Source organism: Pezoporus flaviventris, unplaced genomic scaffold (assembly GCF_033815535.1).
Source record: "Pezoporus flaviventris isolate CSIRO_AGI_PZ_B2104156 unplaced genomic scaffold, CSIRO_AGI_Pfla_v1 ptg000078l, whole genome shotgun sequence".
Taxonomy (NCBI): Eukaryota; Metazoa; Chordata; class Aves; order Psittaciformes; family Psittacidae; genus Pezoporus; species Pezoporus flaviventris.
In genome coordinates this window covers 18,925,095-18,944,760 of record NW_026892626.1, presented here as the reverse complement: position 1 = coordinate 18,944,760, position 19,666 = coordinate 18,925,095, and the positions used below count along the sequence as shown (strand labels likewise).

General features: G+C 45.2%; 1 protein-coding gene across 11 annotated transcripts in view; it reads right to left on the bottom strand.

Moving 5' to 3' along the window:
• Positions 1 to 2,573: 2,573 nt before the first annotated feature.
• RBBP6 (RB binding protein 6, ubiquitin ligase) overlaps positions 2,574 to 19,666 on the bottom strand; it is a 28,381-nt gene continuing 11,288 nt past the window's right edge. For 3 of the 11 annotated variants that reach the window (XM_061474050.1, XM_061474051.1, XM_061474056.1), the window contains 14 exons: positions 17,829 to 17,873; positions 15,368 to 15,456; positions 15,154 to 15,250; positions 14,278 to 14,417; positions 13,450 to 13,622; positions 12,808 to 12,911; positions 12,012 to 12,373; positions 10,906 to 10,999; positions 10,747 to 10,825; positions 10,592 to 10,649; positions 9,081 to 9,446; positions 8,624 to 8,725; positions 5,493 to 7,241; positions 2,574 to 4,734 (listed from right to left, as the gene is read on the bottom strand). In XM_061474050.1, the coding sequence (XP_061330034.1) occupies positions 2,988 to 4,734; positions 5,493 to 7,241; positions 8,624 to 8,725; positions 9,081 to 9,446; positions 10,592 to 10,649; positions 10,747 to 10,825; positions 10,906 to 10,999; positions 12,012 to 12,373; positions 12,808 to 12,911; positions 13,450 to 13,622; positions 14,278 to 14,417; positions 15,154 to 15,250; positions 15,368 to 15,456; positions 17,829 to 17,873 (5,205 nt within the window). In that variant the 3' untranslated portion in view covers positions 2,574 to 2,987. The remainder of the gene's footprint in view (positions 4,735 to 5,492; positions 7,242 to 8,623; positions 8,726 to 9,080; positions 9,447 to 10,591; positions 10,650 to 10,746; positions 10,826 to 10,905; positions 11,000 to 12,011; positions 12,374 to 12,807; positions 12,912 to 13,449; positions 13,623 to 14,277; positions 14,418 to 15,153; positions 15,251 to 15,367; positions 15,457 to 17,828; positions 17,874 to 19,666) is intronic. The other 8 variants (XM_061474055.1, XM_061474061.1, XM_061474052.1 and 5 more) reach the window with 5 other exon arrangements.

Genomic DNA, 19,666 nt, shown 5'->3' with positions numbered 1-19,666 from the left:
CTCTGTCAAAGAGGAACAGCCGGATTTGTCCGAGCACGACACCAAAGCCCAGCACCCCCCCCCCGGGCTGCAGCCCCCGCTCACCGCCACCAGCTCCGCAGCTGGGTCCCAGGGGATCCAATTACCCGCAGAGCAAACCCCGGGGCACCCGGCTGACGGCAACCATGAGTGCAAGACCTGCACTGATCATTAAAGAAACTGCAATAGGGCCCGGGGACAGGGCCGCGGCGCTCCCAGCGCAGGACTGCTCGCACGCTGCAGGGGATGCAGGGCGCACAGGGGCAGGGCTCAGCGATGGGAAAGCCCAAACCCTTCCAACCTGCGGCTTCCCTTCAGCCTTCCCCAGCTGCCCAGGCCCTCCCAGGCACAGACGCATGCGGAAGGGCCCCATTGTCAAAGAAAGATCCCAAACACAACCCTGGCCCCTCCTGGATGCCGAATGGAGCACAGGGTTTCACGTGCTCAGTCTGGGGCTGTCCCACTGCCATGCCGGGGGCACGGTGGGGAGATCCCGACATCCCCGTGGAGCATCCCTGCTTTGCTCCATCCCAAACTGCGGACGGCAAAGCATCAGCAGTAGGTGGAAAGAGGCAGCTCTTGAGGGCTGGTACATCCAGCTCCAGAGAAGAGTTGGATGTTGTCTAACTGGGATTAGAAACAAAGGAAAAGAGAAGAAAAGCCCAGCCCAGCATCACATTAACCACTGTGGGACTGGGGAGGCCGAGTCCATCCTCCAACTGGTCCCAAGCTTCACTGTGTGCTCTTGGAGCTCATCACTGCTGAACCTGGGCAGGGTCCGGCTGTGCTGCCCATCGCTGCAGTGGCTGGGGGTGACAGGGATGCTCCCGAGCACGCAGAGCCCCAGAGCTCCCACTACCGAGCGCTGCTCCCGTTTGGATTAGGGAAGCTCCTTCCCCCTGCATCCATGACCCCCCCCCCCAGCAGGACTCCCCAGAGCCCCCGGCCTTGATTAGCTCTTCCTTCCAATTAGCTGCATCCGGAGGTGCTGCCTCCCTCAACCTTGGGCTGCCTTCACTTCCTCTGCCTGACCCCACAGGCAGCGGCTGCCTCCCCTGACAGGGCTGTGCCCGAAGGTCCCTCCTCATCAGCAACCAAGGCTTCAACTGCCGCAGCCCTGGAAGGTACCAGGGTAACCAAGGTGCCTCCATTCCCCCTTTCACAACACCCAGTATTGGGTCACTGATGATGAGCAAGGTTGGCTCTCAGTGTGGAGACTGCTACACAGACAGGATGGGATTGCACCCAACACCTTTTGCTGCTGAAGCAAGCCTAAAAGGTGCTGAAGAGCAGACAGTGGTGCCTTGGCTGTGGTGACCTACCCGTAGGTGACATGGCACAGGGACTGAGAGGCACTGTGGTTCTGTGATTTCTTTCTCAGTGACTCTGCCAGTCACAGACTCAAAGTACCTGTTTCATCCTTTGTTTTGGGGCACATGAGATGCCCATCGCACTTGTCTCCATCACCTGTAAGGAAGGAACCCCCACATGTCCTACAGCATCTCTAACCCCACTTCCTTCACAATCCAACCAACGTGAACCCTTTGTGATCACTCCTACAAAACCAGCTTTGAATCAGAAAAAGCCATTGGCAGAAGCTGTCCAGAATCCAGCTCCAGACAACCCAGCTCCCCAAGCCTGGCTGAGCCCTGGACCTGCTGGTGCTCCCCTGCCCTCTGCACAGCACCGAGGAAAGGAAAATACCAGGAACACTTCTACTTGAACCACAAACATCTTGATCAGCATCACAAGAGACAGCAGAGCACAGCGTGTGTGTAAATGTTTGCTGGGAGCAACAGCAGCTTTCTGAGCGAGCTGAACACTGCTGAGATGCTGGAAATAAGCAGAAGTCAGCCTCCGAAGGACAAACCAGACTGGTTTGGGTTGGAAGAGACCTTAGGGACCATGTGGTTCCAAACCTGCCACGGGCAGGGACGCCTTCCATTAGACCAGGCTGCTTCCGCAGCTCCCATTTGCACTGGAGATGCTCTCCCGCTCTGCAGGCTGCTGCCACATCAGACTAGGAACAAGCAGACAACCACGCACCCACTCCTGATGGCTTCATTTATAGAGCACCTTAGGGTAGATTTCTACATTTACTATTTCATTCTCTGATCCTCCCCCTCTCCAAGGTGTTTCTGGTGACTGCCAGGTATTTGCAGACCTACTGCTCGATATCCCGGAGCAAACTGCAGTCACCTTTGCTGCACACTGGCTTACACACCATGAAGAACTCCAGCCAGCGCGACAAGGTGAGGTGAGGGTCTGAAGTAACAGCAGTTACCATTTAAACTACAGTCTGGGACCACGCATACCGTGTACAAGAGAGCTCCAAGCCTGCCTGGCGCACAGAAACAGTGCAGCCTCGAGCAGCACCTCCCTGTACTACCTCAGACCACAGGAGCCAGCATCCTACCACCCACTTCAGAGCCAAACCCGCGGGGGTACGCCGCGGTTCGCCGCCAGCCACCAGCAAAGCCTTCCTCAGAGCAATCCCTGCCGCTGCTCTCTCCCTGCCCGTGCCCAGCTCTCACTGCGAGTCTCATCACAGGGGATAGTTTACTGAAAACCTTTTATTGTAATCAAAAAGTGACAGAACAGGGCTGCGATGCTCTCTGCAAACCATCCCGCCGGGCCCGGGCCCGGGCCCCTCCGCCCGGCGATAAAACCCAACCCAGATGTGAAAGTCTTCACAGTACAGGGAACTCGCCCAAAGCAACCGCCAGTGGTGAAAAAGAAGATGCCCCAGCAAAACCTTTCATGTTACATGGTCACAACTCACAATTCTGTACAAAATGTTCACTTTTTATAAAGCTCTGATGTAAAAATCAAATAATCAAGCAGCAATAGTTTAAGTGCAGCACAGGGTCTTCCATGTCATTATTTACAACGCTTGAATTCGTTTACATTTTAACAAAATTTAATACAGATGACTTAGGAATTAAGTCATTTTTTTATCATCTGTCATCCTATGTCGTGACAGATTTCACTTTTTGGTCATCTTTCTCTTTATCTTTGCTCTTCTTCGATTTCTTCTTCTTGTGTTTGTGTTTTTGGCTCTTTTCCAATTCGGTTTCGTTGCCGAGGTGTTTCTTATGCTTCTTGTGTTTCTTATGCTTCTTGTGCTTCTTCTTCTCTTTCTTCTTCTTCTTCTTCTTGCTGTCCTGGCTCTCCCCGGAGCTGGCACTGCTGCTGTGGCTCCGAGTCTGACTCTCGGACGGGCTGTGGCTGCGGCTGCGGCTGACGCTGGGGCTGCTCTGACTTTGACTCCTGCTGGCTTCAGGCTGCTCAGCTGCGGGAGGAGCGGCCGCATCCTCCTTCACCTTCTCAACAGCCTTTTCTTTGGGCTCTTTTGGGTTCTTCACTGCAGCTTCCTCCTCTTTAGCAGACACGTTACTCTCACTGTCACTCTCGTTGTAGTCCGGGACGAACGCCGCCTCGTCAGTCTCTCGGGTCAGATCAGAGGAGAGCCGTGAGGAGCTGCTGACCTGAGGCTTGGGCTTGACAACGCCTTTATCGTTCTGTCCAGCCACGTTCTCTTTCTCATTCTTTGCCTCAGGTGATTCTTGTTTCACAGGTGGTTTGGTAACACTTGGCTCTTTCTCTTTATTGCTCTTTATTTCTGGGACGTGCTTCTCTTTCTCCTTCTCTTTCTCCTTTTCCTTTTCTTTCTCCTTTTCTTTTTCTTTCTCCTTTTCTTTTTCCTTTTCCTTTTCTTTTTCTTTCTCCTTTTCCTTTTCTTTTTCCTTTTCCTTTTCTTTTTCCTTTTCTTTTTCCTTTTCCTTTTCCTTTTCTTTTTCCTTTTCCTTCTCTTTCTCCTTCTCTTTCACTGAATTTTTATCCAGAGGTTTGTGTTCCTCTGATGTACGCTTGGACTCGTGAGCAGCTTTGTGCTCAGACTGCTTCCGCTCACGTGAGGGACTATAGCTGCTCCTTTTGGCCTCTCCAGTGCCCTTTTTGGACGGCTCTGCTCGCTCCTCTCTCGGTTTACTCTTCTGCGTGGATGCAGAGTCTCTGTTTCGAGAGGGGGAGTCTTTTCTCCTCGCTAGTTCACTCTTTTCATCTCTGCGTTTGGAACTAGAATGATCTCTGCTGCCATCATGCTCAGATTTCTTGTCTCGGTTGGGAGTGAAGTCCTTGGCAGTGGATCCACGGCCAGGATCGTGCTTCTCAGATCTGCCCTCCTTGGAAGACTGAGAAATGGTTTTTCCATTTCCTTGCTCAGCTGCACGCTCCGAGTGGTCTTTTTCTGGCTGAGCACTGCTCTTTCTCTTCTCCAAAGTGTCCTTGTCTGATAACGAATGATCCCGCTCTTTGGCTTTGCCTTTTTCACTCGACACAGAACTTTTTGAGCTCTTGGCATCATGCTGGGAGCTTTCATAATTCGCCTCTTTTGTAGATTTCTGTGCTTTCTCCAAAGGCTCTGTCTCTTTTTCACTGTGTTTTATGGGGTTTGCTGGCTTAGCACTCACATTTTTTATAACACTAGCAGGTTTTCCTATGCTTGTGGGCACCTGGGTAGATTTAATGTCTTCCTCTTCAGACTCAAAGTCATCTTTATCCCACTTTGACTGAGGGACCTGGATCATAATAATGACATCTTCAGCAGGGGCTGTTATATCATTATTATACTCCTCCATGGTCTTAATGACAGTTCGTTTGGTATCTGTCTTTTCTTCAGGCTTTCTGACGGGGCTTCCTCCAGTGGAACTAGTGCTAAGAGGAAAAAAGCAGGTATTAGTACCGGGTGAGATACACACACCACCATCTATGTGGCACTGTACAAACAGCTTTTGTTTGAGCTCTCAATCTTCAGCATTTTTCCAAAAGATGTTCTATAAAACATCTCAGTGAGTGAGGATCTTGGTGAATCTACTGGCTAAGAGTATGAGCAATCAGGTCATTCAGCATCCTGCCCCTGTACATCTAATTAACAAAGACACAAGATCATCAGCTGGGGGGACTGTCTGATCTGGTAATTCCTTCATGTCCTATTTCTACCAAAGGCAGATAAATCAGATCTTCATTCTTGTTTCAGTATCTAATTAAGCAATTATGGAGAGGTGACTATAGAGAACCAAAGCTCTGTCCTCATGCGCCAGTGCTCTTTACAGGACCTTGAAACGTTTAAAATGCACAATACTGCCTGGCACAGACACATCTGTTTTCCTTGCCTTTTGAAATAAGCTGGGCTTGAAGGAAAACAGAGGGGACACCTCAGTCAACATGTGATGAATAAGAGGGGGAAAGAAAGTCCTAGAAGTCAGGGTCAAACACATCCCCAGTGAATTAATCTTACCAGCTTTCCACTTCTTCAATAAAACTTGATTTTGATCCAAGAATAGCTTGAGAGGAAGGATTATTCACTCATTCAGCATGGATTTAGCTGCTAGTTCAGTAGTCACTGTACACAACCATGCACATTTTGGGAGCGGAGGAAGAAAGAAAGAATAGGAAAAGGAACACGGAAGTACCTGGTGTAGTCTACAAGAGTAGAACTAGATGCATCAGCTGCTGTTACTTTTCTCCTCACTTTCCCCTTGGTTTTCTCTTGTTTCACTTTGCTGCTGCTCGGCTCAGGTTTCTCCACAGGCTCTTTTGCAGGTGGCACATTCTCTCCACTCACAATCTTCTTCCCGGTTTCTCGGTTCAGTTTAATCTTTTTGGCAGGGTTGTTGAGAAAAGCAGATTTGTCCTTGTCTGGAGTTTTCTCTCCTTTCTCACCATCGGGCTCGGCCTTCCCCTTTGGCGACGTTTTCGATTCTGCAGTTTCTGGTTTTGAGGCCTTTGTGGAAGCGGCTTCATGCTCTTTGTCAACCTTTTCCTCTGCTTTTCTTTTTCTTTTTTCAGGTTTTGCATCAGAGGGTTTGCCTTTTTCTGCAGGTTTTTTTGTCTTCTCCTCTTTGGTGGAGGGCTTCTCCGACTTGGCTTCTTTTGGATGGTCTTTCTTTGCCTTCTCCTCCTTGGCTGGTCTGGTTTCTGGGTGATCTTTCGCCCCTTTAGGGTGAACTTTCCGTGGGGTACCAAGAGCCTTCTCGTCCTTTTGAGAGGAAGATGCTTTAACACTGTCTGTCTTTGGCAACTCCTCCTTCACCTTCTTCACGGGAGGTTCTGTTCGAGGAGATTTTTCCCGGTCAGGGTCCACCTTCTCTTGGGAAGCTTTGCCTGGCTTCGCTGCGCTGTCCTTCTTAGGAGGAACGGCCGCATCTGCTTTCCGCTTTGTCTTGTCAGTCTTTGCTTTCGGTTTATCCTTCTCTTTTTTCTCCTTTTCAGACACAGGCTTGAAAGCAATGGAATCCGCTTCCATGGGCTCATCTCTCACAGGAGTGGCATCGTCTCTGCTTGGAAGTATGAACAGGGAATCTGTTTTAACATCTTCTGTTGCAACTGCCTCTCTTGGTTTTCTTGTACTTTCCAACATCTCAGTACTAGCAAATCCTTCATTCTCATCTCCTTTCCTTCTCTTCCGGTGTTTTTTATGCTTATTTCCCTTGCCATCTCCCAGTGGATTTTCTACCTCCTTCTCTTTTGATTTTGTAGGATCTTTGACACCATGGCTCTCTCTTCCGGAGGGCTTTTCGGGATAATTTCCAGCTATACTACGATTGCGGTGGCTCTGCCCACCAGGATAATCCTCCCTACGCCCCCGAGCATAGGGAGAGTTCTCCCTCCTGGTCCCGGGGGCACCAAACCTCTCTGGAGAAAAGTTTTCCCTGCTGACAGGAGGCCGAGGTTGAGCACCAACAGCGTAGCCCTTGTAAAACTTCTCGTACCACTCTCTGTAGTTCCTTTCCCATTCTCTGTATCTTTCCTTCTCAAACGGGTCTCTGAAGTCCACAGATCTGCCATAATACGCTTTCATATCGTATGGTGGAACTTCTCTGTATCTGTTAAAATACTCCCTTTCTCCCTCCCCCTGAGGTACAGTTCGTTTAGTGGGAGACTGGCCTCGAAACACTGGAGACCTCGATCGTGAGTGGTACCTTCTGTACGGGGGTGACCTTGACCTGGAGCGGTGGTACCCGTGTGACCGGGATCGAGACCGATAGTTCCGACTCTTCCCTTTGCCCCTCCTCTGGTACGGTGGAGATCGCGAGTAGGAACGAGAGTGAGAACGGCTGAACGAGCGGGAGTAGGAGCGAGAGCGGGAAGAACCTGATCTTGACTTGGAGTAGGTGTAGGAGCTCCTAGAGTAAGATGAAGCACTATAGGGAGACTTGGACCTTAAAAGAAAACACAACACAAGAAAATAAATGAAGTTAATTCAAACCAGTCGTGCTCCCCTGGTTTTTATTTCCCAAATTTGGTCTGGGTTTTTTCTCTTCAAATGCTTATGTCAAAGCTTCTTTCAGCTGCTGACATAATGCTACTGCAAACTGAAAAACTTGATAACATGTAAGGTTTCTGCTTACAAGACAGAACAGCTGCTGCTTTGTTAGTGTAAAACATACAGGAAGGGTAAGTCTATTTCCACTCACTTCTATCACAGGAGCTACCAGCGCTAGGGACTGATTTAAGGTGGTGTGTACTGGCCTCTACTGGTACGCGAACACGCACATTTTCCACTACTCGGCTACTACATGCAATGCAAATCATTTTTGCTGCAGTAAAATGCAAAAAGAGCAAGTCTTAATGGCTACAGTGCAGTATCAAACACCCAGAAAACACAGTTTAGCCTGCAGACAGCAAAGCTCAGTGTTAAAGGCCAGCTCAGTCTGTTCAACCTCACTGCTTACTTGTCAGTTAGTGCTGCGATCTTACATACAGGACTACTTAATCCACACCTCCAGCCAGATCTCCTGGAGACTTTTGCACATCTCCCACTCTAACCGAGGTTAGCGACCACATTGCGAGAAAAATCCTATCTAAAAGCTTCTAAACTCAGCCTCTAGCAACATGACTCAGTGCCTAGGAAAGATACTGACAGCATTAATAATGGAGAGCTATTCAGACTCCTGCCCAAGTCACTCTGGAGACAGAACACATCAGCTGCCCTCAGTGTTTCCATCACAAGTTTTTCTTTATATTTCTTAAGAGCCATTTCACATCATTCCACATTTGTTCATTATCATCATTCCTCATCTCCAAGTCCTTCACCAAGATTTCTCTATAAGCACGTCTGATCTTTTAAATCCAAAGAAAAATTTAACATTGTCAACAAACCACCAGCCTGCAGTCCAGGTTAACATCTCTCCGGGTTGCCACATGAGATAAACAGAGGAAATGAAGACAATTTCTCTCACTTATCTCCTCCAAAGTGCTTTGAGGTAACGGTTATAATCAGAGTAGGGAGACACAGAGAATCCAGTCATTATCCCTGTCCAGTCTCTGGCCTCCTCACGCTGTCCGGAGGGCAAGGATGTCACTGCAGAGACACTGTATAAGAGAGCCCTGCTCCTTGACAGCTACTGCTCAATTCTAACTATCAGTCCACTAATCACTGCCGTAACCTAGTAAGCTAAGCGAGCTAGTAACCTGCACATGGAACTCCTATCCCTGCTAATCCCCTGAATCATCCAATCCATCTAACGACAGAGGTGGAGTGAACTCCTCCTGATTCTTCTAGACAATCTGCTTCTCCATTACGGACATGTAAAGCAGTTACCTGGAAAACGAACGCCTACGCTCCTTTTGAATCTTTTTATATTCCATCAATTCCTTAGCAAAATCATTTGTAAACTCATCAAGTTTGGACTTTTTCTTTTCCCTGTTAAAATAAGTTTGACCTTTATTACAATTATAGTTTGACCTTTATTACAAAAAGACATCAAGAAACAAAACATGGCCAATATGAGAAAATGTATACTGCATGCAACGCAACAGGTGAACATCCTATTCAAGCAAAACCAGTTGAGAATTCCTACACGTTTTAGGGAAAGTTTTAGAATTACATTTGTCTGGTTTAGCTTTGCATGTTTACCATCTGCAATGGAAAAGTATACTGGAAGAAACACTATGTCATTTTTGCTTATCTCAGATGCACTTTAGCGTAACTGTGGTCCGATACGCTACCGAAATACAACGAGAAAAAGCAATGCAACATCAGCGAGCCAAATACTTACTCCTCTTTAAGTCTCCGTTGCTCTCTGTAAAACTCCTCCCTAGATAAGGGAGGTGCTTGTGTCGTTGGAATGGTATTGGAATGAGCCGTTGGTACTGCTGTTGGTACCCATGCTGATGACATGTTTGCAGGAGTTGGGGGATATCCTGGAGGGGGGACAGTGTACCCAGCGGATGGAGGCTGCCCAGGTGGAAACTGAGGAGGAAACTGTGGTGGTGGTACCCCAGGAGGAAGAGGAAGTGCATGTGGTGGTGGAGGATACAAGGGAGGTGGAGGCACAGGCACAAAGACTGGTGCTGATGCTGGTAGTGATGGGGCCTGAGTCCTTTGGGCACGGTCACCATGCAGGCGTCCTCGATTTGAACTTCTAAAGAAATCCAAAAACTCATGTCACTGTTTGTCACACCCTGCCCTGGTTTCAAAGAGGAAAGCGAATGAAGCGGGAGCATGGTGGCGAGCACTTCTTGCTCTCAACTGATGCATTTGTCTCCCTGTTTTCTGTTCATTTGAGACCACAGCTATTTCTTGATCCTCATACTTGCCTTCCACATCCTCACCCCCAGCAGCTCCCTCAGTCTTCTCTCCTTACACTCAGCCTTCCGACTGGGGATGGTGCTGCCCATGCTTAAGAGACTCCCATCTCCCACGCACCCAGTGCCCACTGCTCCTCTGGCACTCCTTGAGGCACTTCACACTTCTGATCTTCACAGTACTGCACAAACATAAACTGATCTTCTCTCAAACTTCTTCTAACTTCTCCCACCTACGCTTCCTACAGTGTTGCCTCGTGGTGATGAATTTGGCCTGTTCTTGCACCTGAACTCTTATTTTCTTGTTTACTAAATATGAGATTTTAGGCAATCTGTGGAATGGATCCTGAGTTTTGTTTGGATTGATCTTAAGACTCTATAAATGCAATGCACCCTTACAATCCATCTGTAACAATATATATATGTATGCACACCAAAAGGACTAACTTGACACTGCAATAGCATATAGTACAGATCCCCCTCTCTGCAACTGAGAGGGGGCAGCCTGGCTGTTTGAGATGACTAAATCAGAGAAATTGAAAACACTGTTGATTCTTCCAATCATTTGCTCAGTCAGCATCAACTAAGTTGCTGAAGAATGTTGGAGGCTGATTTCTATTAGGCTATCAATTTCTTCAGCCCTATTCAGCCAGTGATCAAACAGGTGGCCTTCCATTGATCTTTACATTAGACTTGATTTTTATATGCAATTATGGTTTCCTCAAAGAGAGTTCATTTTTCAGAGTCCTCTCTTCAATTATGGACTGGAGTTTCATGTTACACGATCTTTCTGCACGCACAGATCCCCTTTGTTAAAGGTAATTCAAATTAAGCCATTGAAAAAGTAATTACCACTTGTATTCTGCACAGCTCTCTGTGTGTAGTTTCATTATAAATCAGCAGATGTGTAAGTTACATGGTACAGCCTAATTTAACAGCTTACAAGTAGTAGCAGTATATAGAATTTGTGTAGGACACTTACAGTTCCCAGCCTGGTCTGCCGCCTGCTGAGCGAATGGCTCCAGCTCTCATGGGATGACCTTTGGGAGTGGAAAGAAGAAAAAGAAAAACCTCTCAACCATTCAGTTTATCTAAATATGGTATTTCAGAAGAAATTCTGAAGTTATCGTTACTTACCAGTTGTGGGTATTGATTGTCCTTGAGGGCCCAGAAGACTTGGTAATGCTGGCTGTCTTAGTACAGGAACCTGATAGCCCTTGGAAAGAAAAGCAAACAGTTAGGAAATGAGCTCTACTGAAGCCCAACAACCACTGCTTATGTTGAAATAAAATTTACCTTCTCTTCCAACAGACTGGTGATTGACAGGGGGGAAGATTTAGAAAGCTCAGCAGCAGTCACCAGAGCAGCAGGAGGTATAACAGTATCATCACTACAAAACAACAGATTAGGTTATTCAAACAGTGTTTTGAAGTGCTACTGGAAATACAAAGCCCAGGTGAGGAAAGGCTGGCTGCTGTAAATAGAGAAAAAAGCAGAATATAACCTTCCCCAGATTGACAATTGTGAGGTTGGCAGATTCCAAAGGAAGCACTGACGAGAGATCAGTTTGGGCTCCTGGTATTCAAAGAGCTCACTCAAAAAACGTCTTATAAAGCAGGCTGAACGTGAACAGATCAGAGTTTTGGAAGATGCAGGAACTGAAATGCTATTAAGAAATGTGCATGTGCTAGTTCAGAGGCTGCCTTAGAGGTCCTGCTGAACTGTGACCCTCAGTGCTGAGCTGAGCCTGGCAGTCTTGTAGACAGAGCAGCTATTTGCATGCAGGGCATAAAGCTGGAAGGATGTAAGCCTTGAACTATAGCCCAGATCTTTAATGCATTTTCATGACTTCACTGGGTTGCAAAATTAGACTGTCGTGTTTACAAATACGTCAAATCTATAGTGTTTCAGTTTCATTATGCATCACTGACTACACTCTGTATGACTGAGGATGACTCTAACTTATCTTATTAGCGATGAAATATACTGTAGAAAAAAGCAATGTGAAAACACCCGGTCAATTTTACCTATAATCCTGCTTTTACACTTCATGAAAGTATTTCCCCAGTACTAAAGAGAAATTGATGCACTCAAGGTTTGGCATAACTCCTTTAGGAATTGCTAGCCACTTAAAATCAAAGGCTCCTGGGGAGCAAAAGGCTCCGCTCCTCCTCCAGGGTAAACCTGTACTGAATGACTGTAAGGGAACCAAACGGAAATACTTCTGAGGAAATTCTTGCATGAGGCACAGATGAACTTATCAAAGTAAAAACAAAAGAAAGGACTTCCACAGTTACCTGGAACTGTCCCTAATTACACACAAATCACTAGCTGAGAACTCAAGAATCTGACTCCAGCATTTTGGTGTCTTTGATATTCATCTTGTCTACAGATTTACTCACCGGAAAGGTCCATCTGGCTTTTCACCACGGAGGGACAGGGACACTGCTGGAGGGAGATCAGAGACAACAACAGAAGATGGATTTACAGGCAGCCCAGCTGCCATGGATGATGGACCTGGAGCCAAAGATGACAGAGCAGAACGAGAAGCCAGAGAAGCTAATGGAATCATCAGCGGTTCCGGTCTCGTTGGCCGGAGCAGAGGCTGCAGGTTGCGTGTTATTGTTTGTCTCATGAGAGGTGGTGGAGGTGGTGGTGGTGGCGGCAGCTGCTGCTGCTGCTGTTGCTGCTGCTGCTGTTGCTGCTGAATTTGCTTACGGAGCCTTTTTGTGTAACCGGTTTCATTTTTGAAGTTGTTCACAGCCTAAAGGCAGAAGAACATTTACAACAAGGTACAATGAAACTTCAGCAGATGGAGGAACAAACCCTCCACAGGGTACAATTACTTGTGTATTCCTGTAAATGCCGTCCATCTTGAACTAAATCAACACACAGCTGTATGAACACAGCACACGGAACACTGATGTTAATGACTGGTAACTCAAGAGCGTCTGTATTTCAAGCACTTCAATGTTAACACCAAATGTGAAAGGCAATGCTGTTAAACAACAGCATGACCTCAATTTGCCAAAGTGTCTCTAATGAGTTGCCAGCTCTTGTTAACAACAGACAAGGTATCTGAACAGTAAATGTAGCCTTGTTCAATTTACCCTTAAGGAGATACAAATTGATATTTTCTTCCCTTTCTGCTTGTTACAAACAGACTTCCCTCACAGTTTACACAGAAACAGTTGTTACCTGGCGTAGGAACTTGTTGGCAATTAAAGCGTCAGGAGAAACATCTGTCTGATGACACGTTGGGCACGTATGCTCCTCAGACTCCAGTAATGCTGTTCTAATACCTGTGAAATGAGAATAACCAAAACCGGTTTTAGCCAAACTAAGGAAATACTTGGGGTTCTAACAAATTCTAAAAACACTTCAATGACAACCTTCAGGTAAATAAATAAAACACATCTCAAAAAACCACTGGCAGGCCTGAGTTCTGAAGGTTTTAACCACCACTCCCATGGAGAAGAACGTGGATTAAATGCCAAAATGTCTGTGTGTTGCAGACCCATGTAAGTCACCAGACTTGGCTGTATAATCGTGAGTGAGAAAGGGTTGTGGACAAACTCAGTGTATTTGATATCTAATACTGTAATCACCTTCACAGTTATCCCTCTTCTCATACTTGCTCTTCCATGCGTAAAGAAGACTTAACTAGATACATAAGGGAAAAAAGCTTTCTGCCATTTCTTCCCCCCCCCCCCCCCCCATACTCATATATTCCTGTTCAAAGTATATTCAAGTATTAAATAGAACTAGTAATAATTTCCTTATTTCCCATTTCTGCTTTCAGCAGATTAGATCTGACATTTCATATTAACACACACGTACATTCATCACAATAACTGTTTCCACAGCAGGGAATAACAACTGCATCCGTCATGATATCTTTACAAATGAGACATAACAGCTCATCTGGAATAGGATCGTCTTCTTCTGAGGAGGAGGATGGCTCCTCTGGCAAAAAAGGAGGCTTTTCCTTCTTTCCTATAGCATAAGCTTCCCTGGAGGAAGGGTGGGGAAAGAAGAAGAAAAAAGTTAAAGGGAAACTTTTCCAAGCTTTGCATTTTACCAAAGGAAGGTAACAGATGGAATCCTCACTCCACATCAGCCTTCTGAAACACAGGCATTTAGTTTCAACCGATTTTCTAGAGCCACACCACTACAATAGGGAGGGGAAACAATCTTCCTTCTGCAGAACTCTCCCACTCATTGGATCAAGAAATTAGCCCAGACTAGAAAAATATTTGACAGCTAGAAATCAGATGAAATGAATCCCATCTCTCCTTCGCCAGAGGGCGAATGTAAATTGCAGGCTCAGGATAAAGCTAGTCTCCAAGTAATTGCATTTGATAAAGGAAAGAAGTCAATGTTACAGCTTCTACAAAAGGGGATCCATGACAGAAAAACTGACGTGCCACCAAGTGCATTTTAAAGCAGCCACCCTCATCAGCACACGCAGTATTTTCTCAGCTTATAGCAACAGTGGAACTTCAGTCTGTTTCACACTACGATTTTAAGGTTGAGATACAATGACAATGACAGCTCCCCCTTCACTAGAGATGCTGGCCAACTTGGTCGCAGTGCTACTCAGGCATGTACATACGGTTTCTCTCACTGCCTTTGTGGTCAGGAATTCCCAATGGATTCCATACTTACGCATCAATGGTTGGTATGGCGTATTTTCCAGTGTTTGTGAGCATGGCACCCTTGGTGTTGGGATCTTTCACCTCCATCATGAAACTCCTTGGAATTCCTGTGCTCTTTTTAATTCTGGGAACAGACTCAAAGTTTTTGTCCTGTTAAGAAAAGAAATGCACATTCCTCATCTCAAACACACTCTTCAAATGAGACTGCAATTACCATTTTAAGCAGCAAAAACCTGTAATCCTCCCCTTTTACCTAGCATAAGAGCTGCTGAACTAAAACACTTATTACCCTAAATGTGCATGGCCAGGATGTTCCAAAGGCTTGAGCAGAGTTTTGAGCTCAGTCGATATTCCTGGCTTAACCTCAGGTTCCTTAAGGGTGAAACATGCCTTAGCTCACCATCCCCTGGGAGAAGAGACACAAACCTGCTCCTCCTCCAAATTCCAAGAGAGAGCTTAAGTCAAGGCTCTGGATCAGCCACTGGAGAAACTTCTATTCACCAGCTATAGATGAAGGCTGACTTCACACCTCATGCATATACATTCAGTGACAAATATTAAATGTATAAACACTCAACCAGAGACTTGGGTAAGCAAAACAAAACATTTAACACATGGGGTCAACGGAACCATCTTTTTACACAGAATACTAAAAATTGTCAACTGTCATGAAAAGAAAGAGTTAAAAAAGAGAAAAATTCCCAGTAATATCAAAATACATCAAAATACACCTGAAAGTTCACAGAGAAAGATCCGGACACATTTAATGCCTATGACCTAGAAAGAAGCAATTCTTAACATGAGCATGCCTGGATTTGTTACCAGCTGCCAAGGCAACAAAATGCAACCCTCAGCAAGAGCACAAGCCCCCCCTCCCCAACCTTACCCCATTTGTTGGGCAGTTCTTTATATAGTGGCCAGGTTTCCCACAGCGAAAGCAAGTGTATGATGGTGGAGGCGGACCCACGGGCTTCTTCATGTAACTAGAAGGTTTTGGGGAAAAAAAGAGAGAAGAGATGGGTGTGTGTTTGGTTAAAACCAATGTCTCCACTATTGTTACACAATCTTCAGAGAACACATTTGACATTCCGGACACTTACTTGACTGGATCATATTCATGGCCAGACTGTGTCATCATAGCTTTTATTTTATCTTCTTCGGAAGCATTGGCTTCAGCCAGATTGGCGGTCTGTTTAACAGGCAATTATTTGACACACACATTAGAAACACATTTAAGCCCACACAGCCAAAGACAACACCACTCATCCAATCCTGTAAAGAGCAGCACAACACTAGCTGAGCTTGCATGAAAACAGCTGCTTATATAAAATATATTTGTCCTGAAGATGTTCTGGGGAGTCCTTACGCCATTACATGATGTTTATGTGCCTGTCAGCCTACTTGAAAAGAGCATTGTTGGGCACTCAAACCTTAGGCTCTGTTTGTACCTGACATAAAGGCTTGTGTAACCAGTCCAGTTTTCTTCCACGTGGACTGAAGCAATGTGTAGAAAAAAAAATATATACACTATCCAGTGTTTTTAAACTGATTTTGAAGCTCCAGACTATTTGAAGGAGAAGATACACACTGTACAATTGATTAAGATGTATGCAAGTAGCATTATCTACATTTTGCAGCATTAAAAGGACACACAACTTAGGAGTTGGGGCAGTTGTTTTTGCTTGCTGAAATTCAGACATGGAAGCACTGAAATGAATCCAGCTCCTTCTGGTGCCTCAGACAGACACAAGGTTCTCTTCAGCAGAAACGTGACCATCATGTGCCGTGGGCAGCCCAAACTGCGTGTCCCCCCACTAACTTCTCCAGATTAAATGATTTAACTACAGTAAGAGCAACCTGCAGGCTCTTCCCAGTTGACTGTGTCCTTTTAATTTACAAATCATAATAGAAACCTTATGCAGAACTAGATCTTCAAATTACTGAAGCCAGCTGATTTAAGTAGCATTTGTTAAAGTATTTTTATTACACACTAGTGCAGATACAAGCAGGGTCTAAGGGAGTGACTGTAAATGATTTGGACCTTCAAACACCTACCACTCAGATCAAGCACTCATGGTTCTGGTTTTATATGCATTCATTCACAAAAGCAACCAACTAGTTTCAACTTTTTATTAAATGGTTGTTTCATATACACAGGAGTTTCCCAACAGTAACACAATCCAGATCAACAGCTGTGAAATCATTGCCATTAACACGTACAGAAAACTTTACAGGTATTTGACTAATTTGTTTGAACCCAAACGGTTTACAAAATACATCCAAAGCCCACAAAACATTACTAGGAATAGACCAAAATTCAAAGATGGCATTTAATACAGAGCAATAATAAACCAGAAAACTGTTAACACATTGCCTCCACGCTAAGGCAGCCTGGACTCAAGAGGTTAGAGGAAGTAACAGTTTTGAGCTGCTTTCTGATATGCCCCTGCATTTGCCTGACATCCTTAGTTTTCCTCCAAAGTTTATCTGCGTACACACCTGGACAGCTTGTCACATTTTAGAATAAAACCTCACATGAGTTTACAGAGCCGAGGACACGGTTAGGGACAGCACTAATGGAGACCAATTGCTTTTGGTGGCTACCTCCAGAACTATTTTGCTGGGCTGTTTTTTTTTGCCCAATGCACACAATTTGATTTCTGCAGTGGGGCAGGGAAGAAGTGACCGGGGGAAAAGATTCCTCTTTCTTGGAAATTAGCTCCAGCCTTTGTTTTGGGAAGAGACAACTAGCTCCTCTGCACTGGGCCCTGCCTTCTCTAAGCTTTGTCACTTCAAAGACTAGGAATTAAGCGGCTGGCACTATGCCTTTTCACCGAGTGCAGTCACTAGTGCTTTCCCAGACAAAGTTACACATTGTTGAGCAAAAAAAGCAAGCAGTTCCATCGCAAAACATGGCATTACAACAGTTCCAGAAGGTCACAGCTGCTAGTTTATGCCACACATACACATTGGTATATTCCTATGAACAATGAGGTACATTTACACAATTTACACAGTCTGCGTTCAAACAAATTAGATCGGGTTGTCCACTGTCTACTACAGCTTATGGAATTGTGCAGCATTCCAACAATGGCTCTGTAACTGGAATGACTAGGAATTCAGAAATAAGCCATGCAATTGTCCATGTTATTGTGGCTGTTGCAGCCCCCCTGCAATGTCCGGAACTTACAGCCAATTAAATTCTTCTGCAAAAATTGTGTTAGTTTCCAACGCAAAATAAACCAAAGGTATGAAAAACGGTAAAGAGCTTCTGAAGGGCTTCTTCTTTGTGTCTTGAGGATGAGTAACACTGCAACATTATGCTGAGGCTGATAAGGCACTCCCCTTCTATCTTCCCAAACTGGGAACTACTCTTTACAGGATAGTATCAAAATATACACACATTTTAAAGTTAAAATGAATACTTCAAATTATTAAGGATTAAGCTAAAGCTTTGTTCTGATTACAACAGTTATCCAGCTATAGAGCACAGCAGAGATTTAGAAATAAGAAACAAACACTTTTCTTTAAAGTATTTGACGAGAATATATATATATATACCTTAGTAAGCTGGGCCAGAGAAATAGATGCAGAAGAGTCATCAATCTGTTCACAAAAAATTAAACACATATTCAAGTTCTACAATCAAAACATGACAACAGTTAACCTCTACTGTAGTCTGAAAGGCTGCCCTACACCCACTGAGTGTTCCCTGAAGAGGCATTTCCAACCCAGCGTCAATTGTATTTGTTCAAAACAAAGTCCAAACATATGGCAGCTTAAGGGCTCCTATGTGGTTAATGGTAAGGAACTAAAATAACCAAGCCCACCTGAGATGGACTTACTGCTCCAAAGTATCTCACAGAGGGACCCTCCCAAATGCTCACAGGGACTTAGGAGTCAAAGGGGGAAGGAAACTGTCAGTTTTCAGTTAAAAAGGGCTTAAAAGTATCACTGCAGGAAGCTTCAGCGGAGTTGTCAGTTAATCAGTTACAAATGCACATGGTTATGCTTTTATGAACCCAGAACAGCTGCTGTCAGAGTGAAGCAAGAGCCCTGAACCATGAACTCTGCCTCTCCTGTCGGTAAGTTTAAAAATGCCAAACTCGGACCCCACCAAACCCAACTAAAACCACCGATCCAAAGCATCAGTCCTAACAGTACCCCACCACTTTGCCTAGAAGAAAACAACTGCTGAAACTGTATTTAAATAAATAAATGTGTTTATCATGACAGAGTAGCCTATAAAAACTGAGAGAGCTCCTTTTCACTGTATATTATTAGACCACGCTATCCAAATTAACTTGGGAAGTGAGAATTTAGTATTTCCTTGCTACCCAGCAGAACTCAGGACTAAATGAACAAAGGCAGAAAGTGCACTCTTGATATTGAGAACACAGATTCAGAGCACAGCCCTGTATTTTCCTCTCCAATGGAACTACACTGCTCCCTTCCAGCTACCTACAGCTACAGCTTGTAGGAATGAAGTCCCAGGCCACTAGTTGGGAATTGGCCACAGTGTTTGCTGAGCACTGAACACTGGAGCACTTTTTCCACAAGTAAAAAGGGACACTCTTCTCCCTGGTCCACTATGTTGAATGATATTATGCCACAAGCTGCAGTTAAGCTTAAGTCATTATCAGGAAGACACTCGAATCACTGCTTATTGTGTCTTAAGTTGTTCAAAACCACTGAATAAAATGTCACAATGAAAACTGAACAGCTCTCCTCACAAGGCCACTGAATTGGAGAAAGCTCCTGTCCTTCCCTACACTAGGTAAAAAAGAGCTGAAGGACCAGTTTTAGCAGACTGGGGAAAAAATACCTCAAGTCCGTTAATCATTCCTTCTCTACACGTCTAGGAGAGCACATACAACATTACTGCATTACTAACTATAAGCTCTTAAACTGTGCATTTGGAGAGGAACATGCAGATCTGGAAAGAGAGACCTTCTTTCCATTGCAAGTCTTACCAAAGAAAGACTGAACTGTCCTCCTTTTGAGAACATTTTGTACCTAGCTCTGTTAAAGGGAAGTCTGATCAAGGATACGGTAGCTTCACACTCCATACACCACTCTTTTTTACATGTGGGAAAACAGGCCCGTGTTCTCTCATGGCAAGCACAACCACTGCCATTCCATGGTTTTCCAGAAGGAAACAAGGGATTAGGGAAGCTCCCTGTTGGAGCCTGGTGTTAAGTGGTCTAGGATTGACCAGTAATCAAAACAGACCAGTTAGTAAACTGGGTTTTTTTAGGAAGCAGTTATTAGATGGCCTGCAGGCAACAGTCCAACTCGTTAAAGGAGGCAGCAGCACTCCTTTCTACTCAGGAGATACCAAAAGCAGCAGATAGATAATCAATGGACTATGTGGTATGTTTGCCCAAGAGCCGCCTTCC